The sequence below is a fragment of the Pantherophis guttatus genome, chromosome 1 (assembly GCF_059756535.1).
Source record: "Pantherophis guttatus breed Tessera chromosome 1, ASM5975653v1, whole genome shotgun sequence".
NCBI classification, from domain to species: domain Eukaryota; kingdom Metazoa; phylum Chordata; class Lepidosauria; order Squamata; family Colubridae; genus Pantherophis; species Pantherophis guttatus.
In genome coordinates, this window is record NC_142063.1 from 343,291,236 (window position 1) to 343,318,206 (window position 26,971).

At 42.3% G+C, this 26,971-nt stretch overlaps 1 protein-coding gene across 8 annotated transcripts in view; it reads right to left on the reverse strand.

The window, feature by feature from the left end:
- Nucleotides 1-26,971, reverse strand: part of BCAS3 (BCAS3 microtubule associated cell migration factor) — a 702,801-nt gene that overhangs the window by 394,615 nt on the left and 281,215 nt on the right. For all 8 annotated transcript variants that reach the window (XM_087890109.1, XM_087890127.1, XM_087890106.1 and 5 more), the window contains exon 16: nucleotides 3,613-3,763. In XM_087890109.1, coding sequence (XP_087746235.1) covers nucleotides 3,613-3,763 — 151 coding nt within the window. The remainder of the gene's footprint in view (nucleotides 1-3,612; nucleotides 3,764-26,971) is intronic.

A 26,971-nucleotide genomic window follows, 5' to 3' on the forward strand; every position in this document is an offset into this window, starting at 1 on the left:
CTTCCTCCTTTTTTTTTTTTTTTTTTTTAATTTGATTTATATGCCGCCCTTCTCCGGAGACTCAGGGCGGCTTACAGTGCGTTAAGCAATAGCCTTCATCCTTTTGTATATTTATACAAAGTCAGCTTATTGGCCCCACAAACTGAGTCCTCATTTCACCTACCTTAGAAAGGATGGAAGGCTGAGTCAACCTTGAGCCTGGTGAGAATTGAACTTGCAGTAATTTCAGGCAGCTGGAAGCTGAATACTACCTTTTAACAGTAGCATTAGTCTACTGCGCCACTCAGGCTCTCCTTCCCTTTCTCCTCTTCTCCACAAACCCCCCTCTCTTCTAGGACTGATGATGTTCCCCAGTTGGGTCATGAAACGTCTGCAAGAAAACTACGAAGCTCAAAGATCAGCAAAGTAAGAGCCTTGGTGGCACAGCGGACTAAAGTGCTGTTAAGTAGCACTTAGCTGCCAGCTGCCTGCAATTACTGTGAGTTCAAATCTCACCAGGCTCAAGGTTGACTCAGCCTTCCATCCTTCCGAGGTAGGTAAAATGAGGACCCGGATTGTGGGGGCAATAAGCTGACTTTGTATAAAAAAAAGAACACCGCTTGGGGGCCCCCGAAAGCCCTACTAAGCAGGTATATAGAAAAGTATGAAGGCTATTGCTTAACTCATTGTAAGCCGCCCTGAGTCTCCGGAGAAGGGCGGCATATAAATCGAACCAATAAATAAATAAATAAATAAATAAATAAATAAATAAATAAATAAATACCCCACTAACCAACTCCTCCTCTTCCTACTCTTCTTCCTCCTCTCTGCAAACCCCACTCCCTCCTAGCACTGATGATGTTCCCCAGCGTGGTCATGAAACGCCTGCAAGAAAACCACCAAGCTCAGGGAGCACCAAGGACCCCACAGTCTTCCTCCTTCTCCCCCACTATTCAAATCCCATTCCCTTCTAACACTGATGATGTTACCTAGTTGGGTCATGAAACTTCTGCAAGAAAACTACCCAGTTCAGAGAGCCCCAGGGACCCCAAAGTCCTCCTCCTCTTCCTTTCTGCAAACCCTACGGTCCCTTCCAGCACTGATGATGCTATCTAGGCGGGTCATGAAACGTCTGCCAGGAAATCACCAAGCTCAGGGAGCACCAAGGACCCCACAGTTCAACCCTGAGCTCCAATCTAAGCTGCTCTCATGGAAACCATCTGCCTGGAGGAGAGAAAAATGTACATAAGCAGAAATGACTCGGTTTCTTTCTTCGCTTTCCTCAGATTTCTTAGCTCCTCCTCAAAAGTCCATTGCAATAAAAATAAATAAATAAGCCAGAGGCCTTCAAACTTGGCAGCTTTAAGACTTGTGGATTTCAACTGGGAGTTGAAGTCCACAAGTCTTAAAGCTGCAAAGTTTAGGGACCCCTAAAACAAACAAACAAAAAAATAGTCCTTGACCTACGACTCCAATTGAGCCCAAAATTTGAGTGGCTAAGGGAGGCCTTTCTTTGTTAAGTGAACGTTGCCCCATTTTACGACCTTTCTTGCCACCGTCGTTAAGCGAATCACAGCAGGGATTAAGTTAGGAACACGGTTGTGAGGTGAATCTGGCTTCCTCGTTGACTTGGCTGGACTGAGGAATCGCATGAGGCCGGGACATTGCAACCGTCATAAACGTGAACCGGATGCCAAGCGTCTGAATTCTGATCACGTGATCATGGGGGGGGAGGAGGAAATGCTGCACCGTCGTAAGAGTGAAAAACGGTCGTAAGTCACTTTTTTCAGTGTCATTATAACTTTGTACGGTCACTAAATGAACTGTTGTAAAGTCGAAGACTCCTTGTAAATAACATGCTGTAGACGTGCTAATAACATGTTATCTTGTCCACAGATAGATTTAAAGTTTGGGGAGCATGAATTCCTCTTCTTGCAATTCACCTCCTTAATGATCTGTCAGTTCAATCGCTTTGTCTGTGTGACAGCCTGTTCTAAGGACCAGGGAGCTTTTCAATTATATATTTATTTTTTAAACAGGTTTTACCTTTAAAAACCCTGCATATAACTTTCTCTCTCTCTTTTTTAAAAAAAATGGTAACTGGTAGGGCTTACAGGTAATCCTCGACTTATGACCACAATTGAGCCCAATATTACTGTTGCTAAGTGAGAAATTTGCTAAGTGAGTTTCCGCCCGTTTTATGACTTTTCCTGCCACTGTTGCTAAGTGAATCACTGCGGTTGTTAAGTGAGTAACACAACTGTTAAGTGAATCCGGCTTCCCCCGTTGACTTTGCTTGTCACAAGGTCGCAAAAGGGGATCATGTGACCCCAGGGACACTGCAACCGTCATAAATAGGAGTCAGCTGCCAAGCGTCTGAATTTGGATCATGGGATCACAGGGATACTGCAATGGTCATAAGAGTGAAAAACGGCCATAAGTCACTTTTTTTCAGTGACATTGTAACTCTGAGCGGTCACTAATGGATGGTTGTAAGTCGAGGACTACCTATGTTGCTTTTCCAACCAGTTTTAAGATGCTTCGGGGAAGCAAATATGCCAAAAAGAGGCAAACTAGTCCATGAATAAATCGTTTGATTTATTGAATGTTGATGAGCTTTGAATGATTCAAAGCAGATCTTACTTTTTTTTATAACTCAGTAGGCCATATCAAGTTTCAAAGTACAGACAGGCTAAGAGGAAACAAAGCACACGTAAACAAAAAAAAAGAAAAGAAAAATTTAAATTTGAGAAAATATAATTAAAAATTGAAACATTCATGCCCCCGGAAAACTCCATCCTAGGCCATATTTAAAAAGATTTTCTGGGGAGGAAGGGAAGGGAAGGGAAGGAGGGAGGGAGGTTGGGTGGGAGGGAGGAAGCAAGGAAGAAGGAAGGAAGGAAGGAAGGAAGGAAGGAAGGAAGGAAGGAAGGAAGGAAGGAAGGAAGGAAGGAAGGAAGGATATAAGAAAGGGAAGGGAAGGAGGGAGGAAGAATATAAGAGGGAAGGGAAGGAGAGAGGAAGGAAGGAAGAATATAAGAAAGGGAAGGGAAGGTGGGAGGGAGGAAAGGAGGGAGGAAGGAAGGAAGAAGGAAGGAAGGATATAAGAAAGGGAAGGGAAGGAGGGAGGGAGGGAGGAAGAATATAAGAGGGAAGGGAAGGAGGGAGGAAGGAAGGAAGGAAGAATATAAGAAAGGGAAGGGAAGGGAAGGGAAGAAGGAAGGAAGGAAGGATATAAGAAAGGGATGGGAAGGGAAGGAGGGAGGAAGGAAGGAAGGAAGAATATAAGAAAGGGAAGGGAAGGTGGGAGGGAGGGAGGAAGGAAGGAAGAAGGAAGGAAGAATATAAGAAAGGGAAGGGAAGGAGGAAGATAGGAAGGAAGAATATAAGAAAGGGAAGGGAAGGTGGGAGGGAGGGAGGGAGGGAGGGAGGGAGGGAGGAAGGAAGAAGGAAGGAAGGATATAAGAAAGGGAAGGGAAGGAAGGAGGAAGGATATAAGAAAGGGAAGGGAAGGAGGGAGGGATAGAGGAAGAATATAAGAAAGGGAAGGGAAGGAGGGAGGAAGGAAGAAGGAAGGATATAGGGAAGGGAAGGGAAGTAGAGAGATCACCCATTCTACAACCATGGACTTACCCTGTCCGTTTGGTGATGGTTCCTAGAGTCATGGGCTGCTTGATCTGGGCAAGAGGTGCCATCACAGTGAGGCTTGGAAGTGGGGACAGACGAGGGTTTCCCGGATTGTTGTTGGTAAAATTGTTATAAGAATCTTGACTGTTCAGTTTACCTTGTGGGAGAGAGAAGGAGAATTGATTCGGATATATTTATTATATAATAATACCGGTATAATGATGATAACATTATAGATGTAATGGATAATATTCATTTAGTTATATTTATAAGCGAGACAGTTGTTAAGTGAGTTTTTCCCCATTTTACGACCTTTCTTGCTACCGTTGTGAAGTGGAGCCGATGCCGTTGTTAAGTGAGTAACACGGTCGTTAAGTGAATCTGGCTTCCCCATTGTCTTTGCTTGTCAGAAGGTTGCCAAAGGGGAATCGCAGGACCCTAGGACACCGCAGTCGTCATAACTGTGAGTCAGTTGCCAAGTTTCTGAATTTTGATCTTGTGACCATGGAGAGAATGCAAGGGTCGTTAAGTGTGAAAAACGGGCCTACCGGTAAGTCACATTTTTTTTTTACTGCCGTTGTAACTTCGAGGGTCACTAAATGAATGGATGTAAGTCAAGGACCACCAGTACAGTTTCAACAATAAAATGAAGCCCTAAAACAGAAGTTTGGATTGCGGAAAAAAGCGCCACAATTTACTCTTCACCAGAATTAATACAGAATTTACACAGGGGTGAAATCCAGCAGGTTCTGACAGGTTCTGGAGAACCGGTAGCGGAAATTTTGAGCAGTTTGGAAAACTGGCAAATACCACCTCTGGCTGGCCCCAAAGTAGGGTGGGAATAGAGATTTTGTAATATCCTTCCCCCAGGAGTGGGGTGGGAATGGAGATTTTGCAGTATCCTTCCCCCTGGAGTGGGATGGGAATGGAGATTCTGCAGTATCCTTCCCCCTGGAGTGGGATGGGAATGGGGATTTTGTAGTATCCTTCCCCTGGAGCGGGGTGGGAATGGAGATTTTGCAATATCCTTCCCCCAGGAGTGGGGTTGGAATGGGGATTTTGCAGTATCCTTCCCCCAGGAGTGGGGAGGGAATGGAGATTTTGCAGTATCCTTCCCCCAGGAGTGGGGTGGGAATGGAGATTTTGCAGTATTCTTCCCCTGCCATGCCCACCAAGCCACACCCACAGAACTGGTAGTAAAAAAAAAAAATTGGATTTCACCACCGGAATTACAGAATGAATGTACAGAATTAATTTGTGCTCCAACCATTAAAATCAGTAGGGCTGAAATAGACTAACTAAACCAGAAATGTAGGATTTCTGGCCTGTATCACTTTCACATGTTTTCACGCGCCTGGTAATTCCGTTCCTTTCCCTATCTGCCGTAAATCTGCCATTTCTATCTTTAAATACACAAATGTTTATTTGTTCTCCAAACATACATTTAAGGCATACAGGGTGATTTGCTTAACGTGCCAAGAACTGCTTCAAACCATTTGGCAAAGTTTGAAACCCAGTAAAATTTCCTCCTTCCGCCATCTCAGAGTGCCGGTCGCCTCCGTTCAGATAGAAATCTCGCAAGCAATTTTATGGAAAATTGTTCGGTTGTGGTTAAGTGCTTTTTTTCTTCCCCTATTAATATCTGTTCAGGCTTTTTTTAAAAGAGTTCGTTGGAAGTTATCGCATATACGCCACGGAAAAAAAAAGGTGCACATTTTGCAAATATTGTCTTTTGGGGAAACAAGATGTAATAAAATAACTGTCCGTTTCAAATAATTACAAGCATAACACAGAGTTTGGGGTCACCTTCGCTCCCTTAAAGCAAACAGGATTTAATAAAAATGTAGAAAAGGCGAGGGAAAGAGACCTTTTCTTTCCTTCATGCCAATTTAAAATAAAAAGAAAGGGAAAGGAGAAAAAAGGGGGGAGGGAGGAAGGGAGATAAATGGAGAGAGAAAAGGAAGAGGGAGGGAAGAACGGAGGAGATAGGGAAGAAGGAAGAAAAAGAAGGAAGGAAGGAAGGCGGGAGGGAGGAAGGAAGGAAGGAAGATGGATAGAGGGAAGGAAGGAAGTTGGAGGGAGGGAGAGAGGGAGGGAGGGAGGAAGGAAGGAAGATGGATAGAGGGAGGGAAGGAAAATGGAGGGAGGGAGGAAGAAAGGAAGGAAGATGGAGGGAGGGAGAGAAGGAAGAAAGAGGGAAGAAGGAAGGAAGATGGATAGAGGGAAGGAAGGAAGATGGATAGAGGGAAGGAAAATGGAGGGAGGAAGGGAGGAAGGTGGATAGAGGAAAGGAAGATGGAGGGAGGAGGAAGGAAGGAAGATGGAGGAAGGGAGGGAAGGAAGGAAGAGGGAGGAAGGAAGAGGGATAGAGGGAGGGAAGGAAGAGGGAGGGAGGGAGGGAAGGAAGGAAGATGGATAGAGGGAAGGAAGAGGGATAGTGGGAGGGAGGGAGGGAGGGAGGGAGGGAGGGAGGGAGGAAGGAAGGAAGGAAGGCAGATGGATAGAGGGAAGGAAGAAAGATGGAGGGAGGGAGGGAGGGAGGGGGAGAGGAAGGAAGGAAGGAAGAGAAAAAGGAAAGTCATGTTTTAGAAATGACTTCCAAGACAGAATCTCTACTCCATGAATCTAATCCAAAGAAAAACTGGGGATTTGCATTTACAAAATGAGAGCCTCAAGCGGACTCTCCAAACCAGGAAACCTTAAACGTTTTTGCCAAGGCTGAACAGAAAAAAAACTGAACGGGGCAGAAAAAGAACAAACCCGTCTCTATTCAAGCTGCTGTGTAACCGATAGGGAAGATCCGAGACTGAGAAGACGGAGGAACAACGGACGGTGGCCATTTTATGCTCATTGCTGACTCCTGCCCTAAAGTACTGCTCTCCAGCCCCACCCCCGGAGGGGGGGGTTGAGTAGTGAGGGGGGGGACACGCAAAACTATACTAAAAAAATTTCCAGGGTGCTTTTAATCTATAATTTGGCTCTAACAACCTTGTCTTTGTTTGTTTAAAAGCAGGAGTGTCAAACTCAAGGCCCGCGAGGCCACACCTGGCTCGCGGGGTGCTTAGATCTGGCCCGCGAGGCCGCCCTGGAAACAGCGAAGGACCGGCCCGTGTGCCTCTGCCAGTGAAAACAGAGCTCGGGAGGGCCGCGTGTGGTGCCCCCCCCAGATCCGTTTTCGCTGGCAGAGGGCTGCAGGAGGCCATCCCGACCGAAACGGGACCATGCCCCCCCGGCCACGCCCACCCGACCCCCCAAGGTCAAACACAACCCTGATGCGGCCCTCAATGAAATTGAGTTTGACACCCCTGGTTGGGAGGATGTATTATGGCCGCCTATTCATGCTCAATGACTCAGGTGGGTGGGGGGTGGCAGTGGTTTACAAACAATAAAATCCCAATATAAATGAATAAAAACAATAACCCCCTACTAGGGGTGAAATCCACTTACTTTCGCTACCGGTTCACAAATGAGTACGCACTCGCTCTCGCGTGACACCTCTATGTATGCGCAGGATCTTCTACACATGTGCAGACCGTCAAAAACAGAACATGATGACGTCCGGGTGGGTGGGCGGAGCCTCCCGCTGCCGGCGCTACTGGTTCGCCCGAGCCAGATAGAACCAGCTGCATTTCACCACTGCCCCCTACCCTCCTGGCGACAACAAGCAATCAATTGTTGCTTTGCTCTGCTTCAATGATGCCAACATCCCTGCCCTGGATGACATTGATGGCATGGCAGTCCAGGCTCTTCCTCTTCTTATTCCCCACCCACCCACCCATGTCCCTGATCTCCCTCCCCGACGTCCCATCATCCCCTTGATTGACTGTCAGGTGCCGAAAGACCAGGCCCACATGTGAAGGTCCAATTAAACTCATTTATTGCTCAAACAGCCTCTGTGCAGGAATCTTCTCAACTAAGAGTTAGTGCCGGCTTGGAGTTACCCTGTTTCCCCGAAAATAAGACATCCCCTTATAATAAGCCCAATTGGGCTTTTGAGCACATGCGCTAAAATAAGCCCCCCCAAAAATAAGCCCTCCCCGAAAATATTTAGATGCATGTGCAGCCAGTCCCCGACATTTCCTATGATTAGGGTTAGGGAGACAGAGCTGGAAGGCAGGTAAAACTGTAAGAGGAGCCCCGTTTTGCTCCACGTGCCCCAAAATAATAAGACCTACCCAAAACTAAAGCCAAGCACTTATTTCGGGGTTCAAAAAAATATAAGACAGAGTTTTATTTTCGGGAAATAGAATAGAATAGAATAGAATAGAACAGAACAGAACAGAATAGAAAAGAAAAGAAAAGAAACACAGTAGATAAAGGTCCACGTTCAAGAAAATTTGGATTTAGTCCGTTTATGGCTACGTTGTCAACATCCAGCTCGAGAATCCAAATAAAACCCCAGATTCATTCCGTTTCTGAAAATCTTACTGTTTATTGAATGCACTGCATGGTAATGTCGAAGCAAAACTAACTCCGAGGTTTCCAGATGCCGGCTCATAGAATTAAACAATAATTTCCCCCAACCTCTCATGTAGTCCATGTAAACAAGTTCACTTTGTTATGGGAATCATCTGCTTCCACTCCACACCTGTTACGGTGTCCTTGAAAAGGTTTCAGGCGCCCATGGTCTTCAGCAGAATCGTGGAGGTTTCGTTTTCCCATCTAACCCAGGTGTCAAAGTCGCGGCCCACAGGCCGAATGCATCACACACTGGCCACACCCACACCCGGTTTAGCAAAGGGAGAAAAAGTCATGGTACGTCACGTGATGATGCCATGAAGATGTGAGTTTGACACCCCTGATCTAACCCATTCTAAAGCAACACCTCCCCCCCCCCACCTTTACTCTAATGGCAAGTTGAAACGAAGAGGCACGTAGCTGCCAAAATTTCATTCTTGTCATACGTAGCGATTCTAGGTTGATTTCTCTTTTGACTCTGCCCCAGTTCTGCCCCTTCTCCTGCATTGACCTCTGATCCACCCCCGTTGCATCAGAGCTCCTCATTCTACAATCTAAAATCCATGAATTTATTATTAACTGAAGTGCATTTGGTGTTTTTCTTTCTTTATCGTCCTTTTTTTGACCACAGAATAATAGAGTTGGAAAGGACCTTGGAGGTCTTCTAGTCCAGCCCCCCGCCCAAGCAGGAGACCTTATACCGGTGTTTCTCAACCTTGGTAGCTTGAAGATGGGTGGACTTCAACTCCCAGAATCCCCCAGCCAGCGCTGCTGGCTGGGGGATTCTGGGAATTGAAGTCCACTCATCTTCAAGCTACCAAGGTTGAGAAACACTGCCTTATATCATTTCTGACAAATGGCACTCCAATCTCTTCTTGAAAGCTTCCAGTGATGACATTCCTACAACTTCTGGAGGCAAGTTCTTCCACCGATTAGTTGTTCTTCTAACTGTCCGGAAAGTCCTCCTTAGTTCTAGGTTGATTCTCTCCTTGGTTAGTTTCCACCCGTTGCTTCTTGTCCTGCCCTCAGGGGCTTTGGAGAATAGGTTGAAACCCCCTCCTCCTCCTTCTTTGTGTTCCACCATTATATGGTGTCACCACTTCAGTTTTCCAACGTTTTCTCTGAATACCTCCTTACATTTGGAACACTTCATCCCAGACGTTCTCCGTCCTCTTTTTAACAAAAATGATTTGTTTAATTCAAAAGAGCGCTCCCGCTGTTAACCTTTGGGCCCTTTCTAAACAAAACACAACGACCTTCATTTTTTCTGGTTCAAGAAGTGTAGACTTTATAACGTGACACATTTTCCCCCTCCCCGACTTGTTTTCCCTCCTTTTTCTGTTAATGTAATCTGCAATTCTAAACTTGCTACCTGGGAATGTGATGCATTAGGCAGGCGGGACAGAGTTGATTTGTTCAGGATAGAATTGCCAGCTTGTAATGTATTTTTTCCACCCCGCCCTACAATCATCCTTTTATAATTCTTTATAAAAATACAGCCAATCCCGGGAATGAACAATCCTGGGAATGGAGCAAAAAAAATAATAAAAAAAAGGAATAATTTGGACATCCAATGCAGGAGTGAAATCCAGCAGGTTCTGACAGGTTCTGGAGAACCGGTAGCGGAAAATTTGAGTAGTTTGGCGAACCGGCAAATACCACCTCTGGCTACTTCCAGACTGGGGTGGGAATGGAGATTTTGCTATATCCTTCTCCCAGGAGTGGGGAGGGAATGGGGATTTTGCAGTATCCTTTCCCCAGGAGTGGGAAAGGAATGGAGATTTTGCAGTATTCTTCCCCCAGGAGTGGGGAGGGAATGGAGATTTTGCAATATCTTTCTCCCAGGAGTGGGGAGGAAATGGGGATTTTGCAAGATCCTTCCTCCAGGAGTGGGGAGGGAATGGGGATTTTGCAGTATCCTTCCCCTGCCACACCCACCAAACCACACGACGCCCACCAAGCCACGCCCACAGAACTGGTACTAAAAAAATTTGGATTTCACCACTGATCCAATGGATAAACCTACTTTGTGATAGCATCTTCTGAGATCTAAAATGATGTTTCTCCATTGGAGATATATTGCAAAGCACAATATCAGACGCCACATTAGTTGCTATTGCTGGTTCTTCCGCCTAGTCTTTGATTTACAAGCTTTCGTTTAGTGACTGTTCAAAGTTACAATGGCACTGGAAAAAAATGACTGTTTTTCACACTCATGACCATTGCAGCCTCCCCATGGAAGGAAGGAAGAAAGGAAGGAAAGGAAAGGAAAGGAAAGGAAAGGAAAGGAAAGGAAAGGAAAGGAAAGGAAAGGAAAGGAAAGGAAAGAAAAGAAAAGAAAAGAAAAGAAAAGAAAAGAAAAGAAAAGAAAGAAGTTGTTGCTCCATCTTGTTTCAGGTCTCTTTTGTGGACACGTTTTAACAAGTGGGATCCATTCTATGACTGCCTTGGTCCACCTGCCGTATATCAATTCTTTCTGTTGGAGAACACAATATATTTTTTATTTATATTTCCAAAAATGGACTACGTCAACTGGATTCGAATGCTTTGATAGCAGCTGATTTAAAAAGAGTTAAGAAGTTCTTCATTTTCTTCAATGGAAACCAATTATTATTATTTTTTAAAAAACCTGTGCTTGGATAAAAGCATATATTGGATTGTCCGTTGCATTGCCCAAAGACAACAAAATGTTCCTGCAAAGTATTTTTGGCCCTGCAAACCCCTATTTCTGACGTACCCAGGTTCCTTCTCAGGAAATTAATTTGGTGGACTAAAGAAACGACTTCACGGAGAGTGTGAGGCAGGCAGAAGAGTAATGCTAGATGACTCTGTCTGTGAGTCTCCATTTGTGTGTGTGTCCGTTGTGTCGGTGTGTGTGTCCGTGTGTGTGTGATAGAGAGAGAGAGAGAGAGAGAGAGAGAGAGAGAGAGAGAGAGAGAGAGAGATAATAATGTGAAAGAGAAAGAAAGAGAAAGTGAGGGAGAAAGAGAATGAAAAAGAGAGAGAAAAAGAGAGAAAGAAAAATGAGAGGAAAGACAGGAGAGAAAAAGAAAGAGAAAAAGAGAGAGAAAAGACAGGAAAGACAGAAGGAGAGAAAGAAAAAGAGAGGAAAAAAGAGAAAGGGAGACAGGAAAGAGAAGGAAAGAAAGAAAAAGAGAGAAAAAGAGAAAAGAAAGTGAAAGAAAGAAAAAAGGGAAAGAAAAAGGGAATGATAAAAAAGAAAGAAAGAAAGAAAGAAAGAAAGAAAGAAAGAAAGAAAGAAAGAAAGAAAGAAAGAACAGATAAGAGAGGCCGAAGAAAGCTGGGGCCTCATCTGTTTACAAGAGATTGAAAAGCACTTAAAAGAGACGAGCTCCCTTCTGAATTAAAAGGTTTAGATCATTAGCTAGTTTTTCTCCAGTCTGCCCAATACTGTGAAATAAGGGCTTTTATTCTCCAGGAGAAGAGGAGGAAGAGGAGGAGGAGGAGACCGGAAAAAAGAAAGAAAGAAGAAAAAGAAAGAAAGAAAAAAGAAGAGGAAATAATCAAATCAAAAGGGAGCCATCTTTGAATTGGGCCCTTAACAAATGGTTCTTCCTGCTTTGTGGAGATACTACGCAAATCCCGAAACTGAAGTGCCTCTCTTCGAGAGGCAATTGCCCTCTTTCCTCCGACGAAACACAACGAGGAGAAAGAAAAGCGTTTTTCCTCCGTCTGAAAAGTTATAATGGCCCTTCAAGAGGGGCTGAAGGCTGAAAAAAGAAGAGCGGGGAAGAGGAGGAGGAGGAGGAGGAGAGGTTTTAATGAAGTTTTCACCCTCCAAAAGACACTTGAGAATTTCCTTTCCTTTCCAGCGCTTTCATTTCAGCTCGTTTCATGGACCGCCCTCTAACCATGGCTCGGCGAGGCTGTTGTTGCCGTTGACCTCCTTGGGGTCCCCGTGTTTGTTTTCCTATCAAAACCAGAGCGTTCCTTGCAACGCATCCTCCTGCCGCCCAAGACATCGATGTTGTTTTGTCTCTCGGGGAATGGTGCAAGGAAAAACCAAACAGATCCAGAGGCCCCAAATTGGCCCTTTGGAAGACAGCCTTCCTGTCTAAGCGCCACCGCCAAAGCCCCCCCCACCCCCCCACCCCAAATGATGGAAGATGTTTAAAACCCGGAGGGAAAGAAAGGTGCATAATTTGAGGGAGGAGAGAAAGGATGAAAGGTTGGGAGGGTGGGGATTTGTGAGTTTTAGAATCGGGCCAAGTCTTCCGGAAACCTCAAAAGGATAAACAAGATTTCGAATTTGTGTCTCCTGTCTTGATTTGGGCTTGTTTGTTTTTTAACGGTGGGATTTTCACTTTTTTTTTCTTTTTAATAACAGTTGCCATGACAGTGATGGCTAACCTTTTTGCCATCGCGTGCCAGGAACAGGGGGAGCGCAGGGGGCGTGTCGCACGTGTGCCCATACCCATAATTCTATGCACCCCGCCCCCATGCATGACCCCCCCACCCTCCACTCCTGGCACGCAATGGCCTGGTGGGCCCGTTTTTCTCTCTCCCCAGGCTCCAGAGCCTTTCTAGGAATCTGGGGAGGGCAAAAACAGCCTTCCTCACCACCACTGCCCAGAAGCCCTCCGGAGGCTGAAAACAGCCTGTTTGCCAACTTCCAGTGGGACTGGAAGGCCTGTTTTTTTGCTCTTCCCAGGCTCCAGACCCTTTCTAGGAGTCTGGGGAGGGCGAAAACGGCCTTCCCCACACCCCCGTCCCTCTGGAGGCTGAAAATGGCCCGTTTGCCAACTTCCAGTCCTACTGGAGCTGAGCTCGCGTGCCCACCAATATGGCTACGCATGCCACCTGTGGCACACGTGCCATACGTTCGCCATCACGGTGCTATGACATCGGTTTTTTTTTTTTTTTTGCTGTTCCTTCCTTTGGAACTAAGGATGTTTGCCTGCTAAGTCTTGAGCTGGGGTATTAAACCGAGATAAGTTGCAAATACCTGAGACCTGACAGCAGCATTTCCTTTTGCTGTCGCTGATCAAATCAAGCCCAAAATGAATTTTGAGTAGCCAGCAAAGTGGCCGCGCTATGGAAAAGGTGGCTTTACCTGTTCTAGGATTTACTCCCCCACAACTGCTGCAGAATACTGAATTTAAAGGTCATTGAGAGCCAGTTTGGACTAGTGGTTAAGGCACCAGGCTAGAAAACAGGAGGCAGTGAGTCCCGCCTTAGTATGAAAGCCAGCTGGGTGACTTTGGGCCAATCTCTAGGAGCCCGGGAGCTCTAGTCCACCTGAAGCATGAAAGCCGGCTGGGTGATTTTGGGCCAATCACCAGAAGACTGAGAGTTCTAGTCCCACCTTAGACATGATAGCCAGCTAGGTGACTTTGGACCAGTCTTTCTCTCTCAGCCCAACCTACCTCACAGGGTTGTTGTGGTGGGGAAAACAGGAGGAAGGAGTATTGTGTATTTGCCATCTTGAGTTATTTATAAAAGCTTTCTTGAGTTATTTCGCCGGCAGGGAACGCTGGAACCTTCGCTGCCGAGCAGCTGATTGGCGGTTGGATTGGCATCTTGAAATACCGCTGATCAACTGTTGTAGGTGGCGGGGATTGCCGCCTATCGCTGCCTGTTCACCACCGCCCTTTCACCGCTGCCTATCACTGCCAATAGGGCAAATGGGCGGTGCCGATCGGTGATGAATGGGCGACAGTGAATGGGCAGTGGCAAATGCGCAGTGCCGATCAGTGGCGAATGGGCGGAGGTGAATAGGCAGCAGCAATCGGTGGTGGCGAACAGGCGACGGTGCATGGGCAGCGGTGAATGTGTGGTGGCGAATGTGCTGCACCGATCGGTAGTGAACAGGCGGCGACTGGCAGTGGTGAACAAGTGACGGCGAACAGGCTGCGGCTGTGGCGATCCCCGCCGCCTAGAACAGCTGATTGACGGTATTCCGGGAGTTCAATCCAACTGCCAATCAGCTGCTCGACAGCGAAGGTTCCAGCATTCCCCGGCAGAGGCAGGCTGTTTGCTGCAAGGACACTAGCCAGATGAATACCGGATGGATGCTGGGAGGCAGAGAGGCAGATTTTTTTTTCTTGTTTTCCTCCTCTAAAGCTAATGTGCGTCTTATAGTCCGGAGCGTTTTATAGTGCGAAAAATACAGTAAATAATTGAGGCATAAGGTTAAATATTCTTTATAGTTATGGTCTTAGTTAGGTCCCTTGAACTAAACCTCTTGTTCAGAATCACTCAAGCATCAAAATCAGAACCTTTTAGAAATCTCAATGTTAGTGCTATAAACTTCCAAGATCTCTACGCCGAGACAAATTTGTGGTTATGCAGATCAAATGAAACTACATCTTGTGTTTTGGTTAGCTGACGCAAATCGAACGCAAATTGCAAAAAGGTTGCTAGCCTAACCCACAACTGAGAGATAGAAAAGAACGGAATGTTTTTTTACACGAGAATGTGTTATGTTCCCATGTGTGGACTCCATGCACTGTCACAACAGTGTTCATCAATGTATGGTGGGATGGGATCCAGTTGCTAAGAGGGACGCTTGCTTTTATACCAGGACAATACATTAGAATTAGTCCTTGACTTACGACCAAAATTGAGCCCTAAATTTCCATTGCTAAGTAAGACAGTTGTTGAGTAAGTTTTGTTCTCTTTTACAATCTTTATTGCCATAGTTGTTAAGTGAGTTGCTGCAACAGTTAAGTGAATCATGAGGTCATTAAGCGAATCTGTCTTCCCCCATTGACTTTGTTTATCAGAATTTGGCTGGGAAGGTAACAAATGATGATCACATGAAGTTGGGACAGTGCAACTGTCATAATTACATGCCAGTTGCCAAGCAACCGACTTTTGATCACATGATCCTGGGGATGCTGCAACTATCAAGGAGAGAAGCAACATAGAAGTAAGGAGAAATTTCCTGACAATCACTTATTTTGGGCTAAATTGTGATCATAAATCGAGGACTAACTGTAAATGAAACATCTGTTAAAATTTTCTTGGTTATTCAATTTCCCAGGCACTCTAGCAGTCCTCCCGGCTTGAGGATGAACTACCTTTGAAATTAGCTCATTGTGGTTGGCCTTTATACCTGCACACCAATATTATAAACTGCTACCCTGTTAGTGACATAGATACACAGAACAATAGAATTATAGTTAGCTTATCCAGTTAGTGTACACATTGATATTAAAGAGACAACCCTGGAACTTTCACTTCATGTAGAAGGGCAGGCAGAGTCTGGGAGTGGAGTCAAGAGAGTAAACAGCCTAGAATCATTAGTTCTCATAAGTCCAACCCCTCTTGAATTCCGTTGACTCTTATCTAGCACCAATCTGACCATTAGTTGACTAGATTCTTGTGTATAGTCAGAGAAATAGATCAGCTTAATTGGAACTTTTAAGATGTTGTCATGATTCTTTGGGCCTGACATTTTGTGAGCTATTTAAATGGGGCAGAAGTCAGAGGTGGGTTTCAGTAGGTTCTGACCAGTTCTGGAGAACCGGCAGTGGAAATTTTGAGTAATTCGGAGAACCAGTAGTAAAAATTCTGACTGGCCCCACCCCCATCTATTCTCTGCCTCCTGAGTCCCATCTGATCGGGAGGAAATGGGGATTTTGCAGTAACCTTCGCTTGCCACGCCCACCAAGCCACACCCACCAAGCCATGCCATGCCCACCAAGCTACACCCACAGAACCAGTAGTAAAAATTTTTGAAACCCACCACTGATAGAAGTATAGGATCTCCAATGAATCCCTCGTCCTAGACTTGGACCAGAAATATGAAATGGACCTGGTGACATGGAATATTTTCCAAATGTACAACCAGTGTTGAGCTTCAAAATTTTTAGCAAGGGGTTCTCTGCCCGGCTGCCAGGTGGACGTGGCCATGATGGGTGTGGCCTAGTCGGCTTCCTGCACCACAGCGGGGGGCGTTTTTGCCCTGCTCAGGCTCCGGAGGCTTCCCTGGAGCCTCCTGGAGGGCGATAATGGCCTCCCCAGGCTTCTGGTAGGCCCGTTTTTCACCCTTCCAGTCTCCGCACGTGCCCTGCATTTACCTGCATCCAAAATGGGCCGTTTTGGGACTCCTGGGAGGGGTGGGCTGTTGTGGGCGGGGCCAGCCAGGAGTGGGGTTTGGGGGTTGTCCAAACCGCACAGAATCTTAGCTAGAGGTTCTCCCGAACTCCTGCGAACTCCCATAACCCGCCCCTGTGTTCAACTCCATCCCAAGAGGGCAGCCCACCCATGAGAAGATGCCTCTTGATTAGCGTAAATAATCATTAGCAGGCTAGGACAAATAAACCTGAGATGATTTGGCTTGCCTTTTAGTTTCTCTGCAGTGGCAACATTTCCCATCCCTCTTATTTAACCTCTTCCAATTGACTTCGAGTTCACAGCCATCTCCACCGTGATCTCAGCAAACATGAAAGCAACTTCTTTGAAGTCCTCGTTTTATTGACTACAAAAGCTTCCCTCCCACTGCCTGTGAAATTTCATTTTCACTCTGAAAATCCGATCTTATCTACCGAGTTGGAACCGTTTTTAACAGATACGACTGTCGGTCTGTTTAAAAGAGTTTCTCCATTACTTTGCAATTTGCCTTGTTTTGGGGGAGGTTGAGCCACCGAGACGCAAAGACGGACACAAAACTAAGCGGTTAATAATTAACTTATTCCTTAACGTGAGTTTGGTTTTGGGGTTGTTTTTTTTCCCCCCCTTAAAAAAAATAATAATAATCTTGAACAGCTTCTAAAAATTCAGAGATCCCCCGTAGGAAAGCAAATCAGCAATATTGTAGGCGATCATAAAATATTTAGGGACGATAAAAGTACGGTAATACAATAAATCTTAACCCCTTGAAAATTGTCGGGGAGAGAGAGAGGGTCAGGATGGCATGGAAGAGTTCCTATATCAGGAAAAAGAAGATCCATTAGGATGAGAGTAAGAGGCTGGGAGACACCAGTCTGCAGCCAGTACAGATAAATATTCCTCATTGTTTTCAGTGGGAGGAAATGAGAATATGGGGGCTGAGATAGGTTTCATCTAACATAGGACTTTATAAACTAAGGCAAGGGCAAATATATATATTTGCCCTTGCCTTAGTTTATAAAGTCCTATGTTAGATATATAGATATATATAAAAAGTGTTTTTCTATCGAGGCACCTGGTCTACCCCAGCATGTGGGAGGGAGCACACTGCAGCCCTTTCACCTTTCAGCTCCAATCCAGCTCAGAGGTTAATACAACTGCCTAACATGCAGGCAGCCCAAGTTCGAATCCAAGTAACGGTATGGCTAGCTGATGAGAGCTAAATAGCTTGAAATAGATCTATACTAGTCTCCAGGGTGAATAAAAATCAATGATTTAAAAAAAAAAATAAAAAAAATCGGATTTTTAAAAATTTAAATCAGATTTTTTTTGATTTTTATCGAATTTATTTTAATAAAAAACTTTTGGGGTAAAAATCTATTGTAAGATAGTTTTCTATTTAAGATACATAAATAATTTAGTTTATTCAGCATGAAACGGAGCTTAGTTACGTAGCAGGAGGCTGTATATTCTGCAACACTGGGACTATCGGAGAGTCAACAGTGGGTCAAAGGAGTAGCAGAGATGACAGTTGCTCTTTAAAAATTATGGTTTAAATCGAGTTGATTTAAATCAAGCCTTTTTACTAGTGATTTAAATCATGATTTAAATCAACTCGATTTAAATCAAATCCACCCTGCTAGTCTCCCTTTATTTCTTTATCCGCGAAATATATACATACATACATACATACATACATACATACATACATACATACACACATATATTCTCATCTGGAAATCCAGACCCCTACTCAAACAGGAGACCCTATACCCATGATGGTGAACCTATGGCACGCGTGCCAGAGGTGGCACGCAGAGCCCTATCTGTGGGCACATGCGCCGTTGCCAGCTGCTCTTCTGGTTTCATGCGTGCCGGCCAGCTGATCTTCGCGGATGCCAGAGCACTGGAAAACGGCCTGAAAATGGCCAAAAACCAGGCCATTTTTGGCCCTGGAAATGGACAGAAAACGGGCTGGAAAACAGCCAAAAAACAGGCATGCGCGCGCTAGCCAACTGGTCTTCCAGTTTCCGGTGCGCGCACATGCACGCATGTTCCGGTTTGGGCACTCGGTGCTGAAAAAGTTCACCATCACTGCCCTATACCATTTCAGACAAGTGACTGTCCAGTCTCTTCTTAAAAATCTCCAGTGATGGAGCACCCATAACATCTGAAGGCAAGCTGCTCGACTGTTGAATGGACAGGGAATCCTCGACTTATGACCACCATTGAGCCTCACATTTCTGTTGCTAAGCAAGGCAGTTGTGAAGTGAGTTTTGCCCCCATTTTATGACCTTTCTGCCACAGTTGTTAAGGGAAACATGCCGTCATTAAGCGAACCTGGCTTCCCCCATTGGCTTTGCCAGCTGGGAAGACCCTGGGACAGTGCGACTGTCATAAATACAGTACATGCCGGGCATTCAAATTTAGATCACATGACCATGGGGATGCTTCAACATCCGTAAATATGAAAAACAATCGTAATAATTTACTTTTTTCAGGGCCACGGTCATTAAATGGCTATACGCTGAGGACTAAAAAGGTAAAGTTTTCCGTGTCCAGTCGTGTCCGATTCTAGGGCACGATGCTCCTCTCCGTTTCTTGGCCAAGGGCACCAGCATTGTCCAAAGACAATTTCCGTGGTCATGTGGCCAGCATGGCTATATGCCGAAGGCCCAAGGAACGCTGTTACCTTCCCACGGAAATGGTACCTATTAATCTACTCTCATTCGCATGCTTTCGAATTGCTAGATGGGTAGGAGCTGGAGCAAGGAACAGGAGCTCACCCCATTGTGAGGGGCTCGGGTCTCAAACCCAGGCTGTCAGCTCTCCAAGCTCAGCAACATTAACTGCTGAGCTACTGCCGCCCCCAATCACTGAATAGTTGTAAATCGAGAACTACCTGTAGCTAATTTTCTATCACAACAGCTTTGCTTCTTAATCTGGGTTTCCAGATTGGAAACCATAAATTCTCTTCGCAAGACGCTTCTTTCAAAACGCTCTTGCTGTCCATAATATTTCATTTAAACAAATTTATAGCTGCACAACTCATCCATGGGGACCATTATTTATCAACCATCGTTATATTCTTCCAGATTTCTATTCTTACAAACTTATTATAAGAAGTACTATAAAAATATATACAGTAAGGAGTAGTGGTGGGATCCTGCCTGTTTAACAACCGGTTGTTGATGGCGTGTTTCGCTGCGCGTGTGTGCACAGTTTTAACAAAACTAACCTTCCACTTTACTTCTGGGAAGTAACACAGCTGAGGCGCGGCAATCCGCTCTGCTGTGCGAATCAGCTGAGAGGATAAAGGTAAGTAAAGCGCAGGGGCGGGAAGACGGGCCCAGCTGATTGTCGGAGCGAACTGGTTCATTCCCAGCTGATTGTCAGAGCGAACCAGTTTTCTCCCAGCTGATTGTCGGAGTGAACCGGTTCTCTCCCAGCTAATTGTCAGAGCTACCAGTTTGCAGGAATCGGTCCAAACCGGCTGAATCCCATCCCTAGTAAGGAGTATGTATAAATGAGAGCAATTAATCAGGGGAAACAGCTTGCTTCCCGGAGTTGTAGGTGCTTCATCACTGGAGGTTTTCAAAAATAGACTGGACAACTGTTTGACCCAATTGGTCAAACAACTGGTCTTCTGTCTTGGACAGGGGGTTGGACTAGAAGACCTCCAAGGTCCCTTCCAGTCTTATGATTCTTAACCGTATATAAATATATACACAATGATAAAATGGTTGGTTTCATTGTTGTCGCTAGAGGGTTGAGAGTTTATTGGTTTCTGTTTTGGGCTTTTATTTCTGTAAGACGCCCGTAGTCGCCATGAGTGACTTGGACGGCCGTATAAATTTTCTTAATAAGCTAAACTATAAAATAAAACTTCTTAAAGATTTATAGATCCCTTTCTCCTACCTTCCAAGTTTGCAGACACTTGACTTTGTCCTCGGGCGCTTGCAAACTGTTTACTAAACAGTCCTCCCTGGCATGGAAACTGCTAGTTCTTGCCCTGCCAGTCTCAGCCCCCCCTCTCCCCCCTCGGCCCGGTAGGAAAAATAAAAGAATTGACAATATGTGGGAAATATAAAAAATGATTGATGTTTGTTGGAGGGGTTTTTTTGCTCACCTTACTGATTTTTTTTTTTTTTAATTACTTCAGAGGGAACTCTTCTGCAAAATGTAAAATGCAGGCTTTTCCCTTTTCTCTGAGATTAAGTTTATTTTTGTTAAGAAAGATTCTGAATTCCTGAGGTGGGATTATTTAAAAAACACAACAGAGAATAAAAGAGTTGGAAGGGACCTTGGAGGTCTTCTAGTCCACCCCCCCTGCTCAAGCAGGAGAGCCCATACAAATAAAATATTCAATTATAAATAACAACTCAACTATTTAATATCAACAATAACTCAGTGTTTCTCAACTTGAACCAGTTTCCGAGGTGCGGACTTCAACTCCCAGAATTCCCCAGCCAGCAAGGCTGGCTGGGGAATTCTGGGAGATGAAGTCCACACCTCAGAAACCAGCCCACATTAAGAAACACTGCCCTGAGTCAATAATAAAATATACAAATAAAATATAAAACGCTTGAGCAGAAGATCCTATATAAAAAAAATATTCAATAATAGTAATTCAATTATTTAACCGAAACAACAGATCAATGATAAAATATAGAAATAAATGCTCAAGTAGGAGATCCTATGTAATATATAAATATAAATCCTATGTAATATATAAAACATTCAACAACAATAAAAAATATCTCAGTGTACATAAAGAAAAAATAAAATATATTCGTCAAGAATCGTAAGATACAACACTTAGTGATAGTCATAGGATACTAATAAGCAATCAAATCATACTTGGAAACAATAAAAAACAATATAAATTGTAAAGACACGAGCAACGTGAATTGCTTGTACCTTTACAACTTAAGTGTAAAGATACTCTTAAGTGTAAATTTAAGTTGAAGGAATGCATTTGAATGGCATGGCATTATTATGGAAGACGTTTCCCAGGAAAACGAATTGTGTCATTTGGGCTTTTCTTTTACCCCAAAGAAAGGCAGCAAATACCTTTAAAATAATTTTAGTATTAGTATTTGGAGACACTGTCTTTCTGTAATTTCATTATCCTTTCCCAGGTGTTTAGAAGTTAAGTTTTCGAAACACGGGAACAAGAGAGAGAGAGAAAGAGGGAGATTATTTTTAATGCTTGCAATAGCTGAAATGCTCTAGGTAGATTGCTCTTACCCATAAAACACAAAAAAACCCGTAAAGAATAAACTTAATACACACACGTATCCTCAACCACAGACCGGGCAAAATAAAATATCCAGAATAAAACATCCTTTGTCTCTCTGACATATTTTTTACAGAATGCCAAAATGTTTCTCCCCCCCCCCACCTTCTCCTTCCTCACTGATTCGGACCACAAAATATTCTGGGATAAACGGATTTGCTCAGATTTGCTCTGCCTTATTTATTATTCTTTTTCCCCAGGGTTTCTTTCCAAAATGGAAACTTCTTATGTTTACAACTTTCAGAGAAGTAGCCGGGGTTTTAGCTCCTTCAAGACAAAACAAGGTTATTACGGCCGAGGCTTTTGAGGACGAGAAACTACTTCCATCAAATTACAAAATTACAACTAATGATCAAATTGGATGAGGCTGCTTCCCTGGGCCTGAGTTTGGATTCCAATCGTACGGCAGCTATTTATTCGCTCAGATGGACTAGCACTGCCTTCTTACTAATTATGGCTATTTTGAATTAACTCCCGTGCTACCTTTGGGTGCATTTAAGCTTCCTTGAAATCATCACAAGCTAAACCTCTTGCCCAGGAATGGCCCATTTTTGTTCACCCCCCCCAACCCCCATAATTGCTCTTAGGGGAGATGACAGACAATAGAGAGAGAGAGAGATAGATACTGTAGATAGATAGATAGATAGATAGATAGATAGATAGATAGATAGATAGATAGATAGACAGACAGACAAATAGAAAGATAGGATAGAGCTAGATAGATACGATAGAGATGGAAAGATAGATAGATAGATAGATAGATAGATAGATAGATAGATAGATAGATGAGAGGGGGGGCAGGTGTTTGCATTCCCCTCCATAACTACATTTAATAGATAATTAATCTATTTCACAGATACAGACACACAGGCACACACAGATATAATTTTGTCTGTAAAATTCGCTGTCCATCTATTCTTAATTTATTTGTGATAGGTCTACTCCAGAAATAAATAAAAAAACAGCATATAAAATAATAAAGAAACAGCATATAAAATGTGTGGGTATGTATGTATATGTGCAGTAAATTTTTCCCTATAAATTCACTGTCCACCTATTCTTCATTTATTTAGGATAGGTCTACTCCAGAAATAAAGAAATAACATGTAAAAGAAAGAAAGAAGCAGCATATAAAGAGAGAGGGGGGGGAGAGAGAGAGAGAGGGAGAGTAGTAAAATTTTGCCTATAAATTCATAACCTATTCTAGAAATAAATTTAAAAAGAAACAGCATATAAAATCAATCAATAAAGCAGCATATACAATGTGTGTATGTATGCAGGTGTATATACATGTATGTATATTATTTTGTATGGTAGTAACCAAATACAGCATTAGTGCATACAAATGCACAAAAACAGCAATATGAAGTGTGTATCAAAATATAAAAGCACCGGAGCAGTGGACTTATTTTAAAAACACACAGTACAACTGATAAATAAAATTAATGAATAGGATTACATTACGTATGAGCGGTTACTGGAGTGACTGAGGCTATGGTCGGACATCTAGATTGTTTAGCCATTGGGCAGCACTGCCCTCAAGATAATGCATTTCGTGCAGGGATCCTGGGAACCTTCTGATATACAATATAAAGTTGGTGGGACATTCTCATAGTCAGAGTTAGGATAATGTAATTTATCTGGGACAGATCTACTCCAGAAAATAAATAATATATATTTCTGGAGTAGATTTATTTTTTATTTTATTGAATTTTATTGAAGATCTATCCCAGATAAATTAAAGAGTGGATGGAGAGTGAATTTTACAGGCAGAATTTTACAGCCGCTGGCATATGTATCCAGAAGAAGCTGCAAGTTATCCCTTGAATGATTCCAGCCTCACACAAGTGAGAGTTGTGTCTACTGCTTCGATTCATGCAAACTGCACAATTTGCAGTGTTCAGCAACATCATGATATGTGTGTATCAACGGCCTCTCTTCCTGCCTACACACACCAGGGGTGTTATTAAAATACAGATGTATATTCATCACCTTATAGGGGAGATAGGTGACATAAAAATGTAATCAATCAATCAATCAATCACTACTGTGACAATTGGAGGGAGTACAAACAGATAAATGGAAAATCAGATGTACCTGTCTCCCCCAAAATAAGACATCCCCTGATAATAAGCCCAATCGGGCTTTTGAGCGCATGGAAATAAGGCCAAGCGCTTATTTCAGGGTTCAAAAAAATACAAGACTTACAAAAGTCTTGTATACAAAAAATACAAGGGTCTTATTTTCGGGGAAACACGGTAGCTTGATACTAGCACTATAGTTATTTAGCAGTTATTCCTACTGCATTAAATAAATCTAAATTTTAAATTTCCTTCCCCCCCCCTAATTTCATTTTTAAAATATTGGGGGGAGTGGTGGGTTGTTTTTCTCATTTTAAAAGAGAAGACTCTTTTGGTTCACAAAGCTACATAACCACTTTTTTAAAGCAGCCTATTATTATTATTTTTTTTACAGAACTTTTCAAAAGAAGAACGGAGTGCATACGTGCTGGAGAAATACTGAGACACGTTACAAAATCAACCCTCGTAAAGTCATTTTTTCCTATTGCTTTTTATTGCAACCCTGCTTTATTATCAAGGATAAAAATGACAATGATTTATAAAGAGCGATGACTTTTTTCTGATCTCGAGGTGCACATTTACAAAATATGTTAAGGGGACGGCTGCAGCATTAAAATTTCTTTGCTCTCAAACTAAAATCCAAAATGATCTGGGTTACATGTGTTTTTTTTTTTTTAAAGCAAATAAATATATATTTCCATCTCTAAAATGTATAAGCAACGTTTGCTGAAATGTCAAAACTTCTGTAAAATTTCATGTAAAGCCGTTTCAGTGGTTATATCCGATTCATTTAATTAACAGAGGAGCAAAAACCAGAATGAATGATATTAAATAAAAGAAAAGTTTGTTTGTTTGTTTTAAATCACATGTTGCAGAATTACTTCTTCCTGATACCACTTAAAAATAAATATTTAAAATACAGTCCCCTTGCCTAAACTGTTAGGTAAAGTTACTTTTGCCCCTGTAAAAGTTGTGTCCTAATAAAGAAATAAGATTTGGGATGTTTTAATGCAGCACTGAAAACGCAGCAATTTATATAGCCATTTTGATCGTCTGGAACTGAATCCTAATCTGTGTTGTACTTCTTCATACACCTGTAGGAATTACAACAATCACACAGCCGCTTGCTTTTAACTCCATGAAATATACATGAATGCGAACGGAGACAGAATCGCACAAGTTAGAAACGGTGAATCATACCTAGGAAGAATTAATATCCAGATAAAATCCACATTCCTGGGCTTAGCTGGAGAGAAAACTTTGGCGTCACCCAAGTAGGCTGTAAGGTTTTGCTTGTTATTTATAGATTTGTGGAGTAACACGCAGAAAAATAATTAAACCTTCTAATATAATATCTCTGAACTCCAAGTAACAAAACGAAAAAGGACAACATAGATGTAGAATATCACCGATCTACTTATTTGGAAGATTTGATATAAAGAGAGAGAGAGAAAAAAAAAATAAACACAAATTTAAAAGAGTTTAACAATTATACTATCTGATCACTGCCTTCAGAGGTTTATGGGCAGAGGAAATTGAAAATACATCAGTTTTGTATTTATGTGCTTTCTGAATATTCCTAGCTCTGGATGGGGGGAAAAAATACCCTTTAAATAAGCATTTTTAAATATAACCATATTAAAATATATTTAAATACGTCTATTACATGTCTGCAATTTTAGTTTGTACAAATGTGTTTTCTGTTCTTAATTATCATCACCATAATTGCAGAAAGAATAGAGAGAAAATATAATATAAAAGAAAATTGCTGAGAAATAGATATTTCTAAAAAGATATTTAGAAATAAATACCTAATTTTTGTAGGGTGTTTTTTTTTTTTTAAAAAAAAGGAAGCATTAGGAATTGGAGCAAAAATAGATTTACAAATATGAACAGTATTTAAAAAAAACACCAAAGAGGGAAACAGAAGGATTCGTTTGTGCCTTGTTGTACAATGACTGGATGCAAAATAAATTTGTACAGAGACACCGAGATTTGTTTTGGCTCGCAAGATAAAAATAGATGGATCACTTATTTTCAAACACAAAATATTTACTTTGTCCTTCCCAACCAATAACCTTCTTTTTTTAAAAAAAATATATTAAAATATATGCTATGAGATAGCATGTGTGTTTTTCTTTAATATTATTGTTATTGTGACTATACTAATTATTAAGCGAGAAATGTAGGAAGTGACCTGTTGAAGAATCATTTACGTTGGAACAGAAAAAAATTAAAAAAATAAAAAATAAAAACAAGGTATATCGTAATTAGGTTATATTTATTTAGGTTAACCCATGACTGTAATATTTGCAGCTTTTATGGCTGAGTTCTGGAGAAATCGCCGGAAGATTAAATTGTCTAGTAGCAAGAAGATAGAAAATGATACCCAAATGGAAACAGCGAGAAGGTACAGTAATGTTATTTCTTTCTGTTTATTTATCCATTTCTCTTGCCATTACACAGGACAAATTCTGAGCACCGGCTTGGGAACTTTCTGCAGAGAATTATCACTAGAAAAGTGAGAATTCTGAAATAAAGAGAGGCTGCTGTTATAGTTGTTGTGATTATTGTTATCTCTTTTGTTCATGAAACATGAAACTCAGTCAACTGAACATTTAAATCTTTAACTAAACATTATTATTATTATTATTATTATTATTATTATTATTATTTAATCTTTAGTGAAATTCACAGTCTTTGAGGCTGGTTAATAGCTCAGCAACTCGAGTCCTAACCAAGAACCTAGGAACTGTTGAGGTATCGTCGGAGGATGTAAGATGTTCCGAGTAAGGTAGTTTTTTGTAGAGTCAAAATGTTTTTTATTATTATTATTTTTAATAATAATAAATTATTATTATTATTATTATTATGGTTAATCTTTGGTGAGATTTGCAGCCTTTGAGGCTGGTTAATAGCTTAGCAGCTCGAGTCCTAACCAAGAACCTAGGAACTGTTGAGGTATCGTCGGAGGATGTAAGATGTTCCGAGTAAGGTAGTTTTTTGTAGAGTCAAAATGTTTTTTATTATTATTATTTTTAATAATAATAAATTATTATTATTATTATTATTATGGTTAATCTTTGGTGAGATTTGCAGCCTTTGAGGCTGGTTAATAGCTTAGCAGCTCGAGTCCTAACCAAGAACCTAGGAACTGTTGAGGTATCGTCGGAGGATGTAAGATGTTCCGAGTAAGGTAGTTTTTTGTAGAGTCAAAATGTTTTTTATTATTATTATTTTTAATAATAATAAATTATTATTATTATTATTATTATGGTTAATCTTTGGTGAGATTTGCAGCCTTTGAGGCTGGTTAATAGCTTAGCAGCTCGAGTCCTAACCAAGGACCTAGGAACTGTTAAGGTATCGTCGGAGGATGTAAGCTATTCCGAGTAGGGTGGTTGTTGTTGTTATTACTATTACTATTACTATCATTATTATTATTATTATT